This window comes from Phytophthora parasitica (assembly GCF_000247585.1).
Source record: "Phytophthora parasitica INRA-310 unplaced genomic scaffold supercont2.1, whole genome shotgun sequence".
Taxonomy (NCBI): domain Eukaryota; phylum Oomycota; class Peronosporomycetes; order Peronosporales; family Peronosporaceae; genus Phytophthora; species Phytophthora nicotianae.
This window is the reverse complement of record NW_008634126.1, coordinates 4433246-4435347: the sequence shown is the minus strand read 5'-3', so window position 1 is coordinate 4435347 and position 2102 is coordinate 4433246. Positions and strand designations below refer to the sequence as shown.

Here is a 2102-nt window from a genome sequence, read left to right as displayed (position 1 = left end):
GCAATGTACACAGCATATCCCACCATGTTGTTCTGTAGAGCATCCTCACCCTTGTAAGGAATCGGCGTCTGCATTTAGCTTATTGAAAGCGTGAACAATACGTCACTTTCCATTCGGCTTTCTGACACAAAATATGGGTGTCGAGTGCGCAGATTTGCTCTCACACACCAACACTCCTAGCGTGAAAGAATGCGTCAATAAAGTCACACTGCTTTTCTGGCAAAGGCTTCGTCGAGGCACAACAGAACTCAGTTCATCCCCACTAGGCCGCTCTGTGCCTACTAGGAGTTGCCGTTTCCCGGCAATGACTCGGAGGGTTGGCTCGTCGGAGCCTTGCGCTTGAAGCGCAAAGGGCAGCTCGCCCTCAGACGCTTCTTCATTTTCAGCCTAGCTGAGGACCATCGGTTCCGGGCCGCTCGAAGAGCTCGCGGTACTAGCGCTCCAACCAGGTCGAGCCGACCTGAAGTTGTGTTCGGCATTCAATGCCACGTTCACTGCCTCCTCGAAAGAGGTCGGGTGTACACGGAATGCTTCCGTTTGAGCTGCGCTCACGCGGAGTCCCTCCATGAACACGGTCACAGTGACCAGTTTTGGAAGAGGATACACCGGCATCCCGGCGATTAGAGTTCTTAACACTTGGACATAGTCCAGCAATTCCTTCTTACCCTTCAGGGTAAGAAAGAATTGTGACCAAACACGGTACGCCCGATTAGGCGGAGCAAATATGCGCGCCATTTGCTGATTCAGCTGATCCCAAGTGAGGAAAGTAGTATCAACTGACAAACCGCACGTTAGTGCCCGCTCACGAGCGCGACGCGCTGTTGCTCAAATTGGAGCAGGGTCGATCCCGTTGCCATCTCAAACGCACGGGTCCTGACAAAGAGATTCTCTCCTTTTTTCCCTCGAAGGTTTTCACGCTAACCAAGAGCGATTTCGGTCGCACAGATCATTCACGCGTCACCGACACTTCCGTTGTTGCAGCGTTCATCTTTTCTTGGACATGCTCCAAGAGAGCATTCTCGCAATGGGAGAACGATTCCAGTCTGGCGGTCACCGCCTTTGGACCTTGCGACCATTGGCAGTAAATCAATTTGATCTTTCTGTCTATTATCCAAAATTTAGTAGAATTGGTAGAGTTGACCCCAAAAATCCAAGAAATACCCCTGTGGTTTGGGATATCACTCGTAAACACCCCGATTGTAGACGCCAAACTGTCCATGTTGACACCAAACAAAAAAATTAGAGAATTTTCATTTTTCATGGAGACACTGTCTTCAACTTTTCAAGGGTCCGAAGACATCAACGGAAAGAGGAACACTCCCTTCCTAATGGTGTGTTTAAATCGTGATTCGTACTTAGGTTTGTAAGCATCTTTTCGTCTCATCTGTACACTTTAGTTTAGTGACATCAGCCTTGAAGTACCAGTTGTACTTAGCTCGACACCGTCGAAGCCAATCCATCACTATTCACGCATTGGTACGTCTAAGCTGATGGAAGCTAACCCACAGTCTGACCACGCCTCTATAGTACACACACCGCCGCAATCCTCACTAACAGCTAGCATCTTTCTTTCTCTATCTGCTCTCCTTAAACAAGTCCCAATCCACCATGGATCTCTCGAAAATGCGCGTCAAGGAGCTGGCGGAGATTTGCCGCAACTTCGGTGCGTCTGTGTCTCAGTCCGCAGCAATTTAAACTATCCTACAGACGGCTCACCGCTCTGCAATAGGCCTCCGCACGAGTGGGCGCAAGGCGGACCTGGTGGAGCGAATACAGTCCAACGCAATGTACCAAGCGGACGTGGCTGCGATGGCCAAGATAGAAATCAGCAATGGACACAGAGGCAGTCACAGCGGCAACAAAAGGGGGTCGAGTAGCAATGTAAGGAAGCTGTGAAAGCGCTTACGCTTGGATCAAGGAAAATAACGGGGTTTTATGACTCGTACAGTACACTAGCAACAACAAGAAGCCGAGAAACGGGAAGGCAGACGACGCTGCAATTGACGCTGCAATTGATGCAGCATTTGATCGCTTCCAAGGCATGTCAAGAAGATATTGTAACGTAATTTTTTATGCTGACGTTTTTTTTTTTTGTTTGTATT

The 2102-nt window shown here is 49.1% G+C and overlaps 1 protein-coding gene across 1 annotated transcript; it reads left to right on the top strand.

Annotated features, from left to right (window-relative positions):
* Window positions 1–1608: 1608 nt before the first annotated feature.
* Window positions 1609–1896, top strand: PPTG_01142 (hypothetical protein; the record flags this gene model as incomplete). Its single annotated transcript, XM_008892748.1, has 2 exons — window positions 1609–1663; window positions 1730–1896. The coding sequence occupies 2 exons, from the start codon at window positions 1609–1611 to the stop codon at window positions 1894–1896; spliced, it is 222 nt and encodes a 73-aa protein (XP_008890996.1).
* Window positions 1897–2102: the final 206 nt, after the last annotated feature.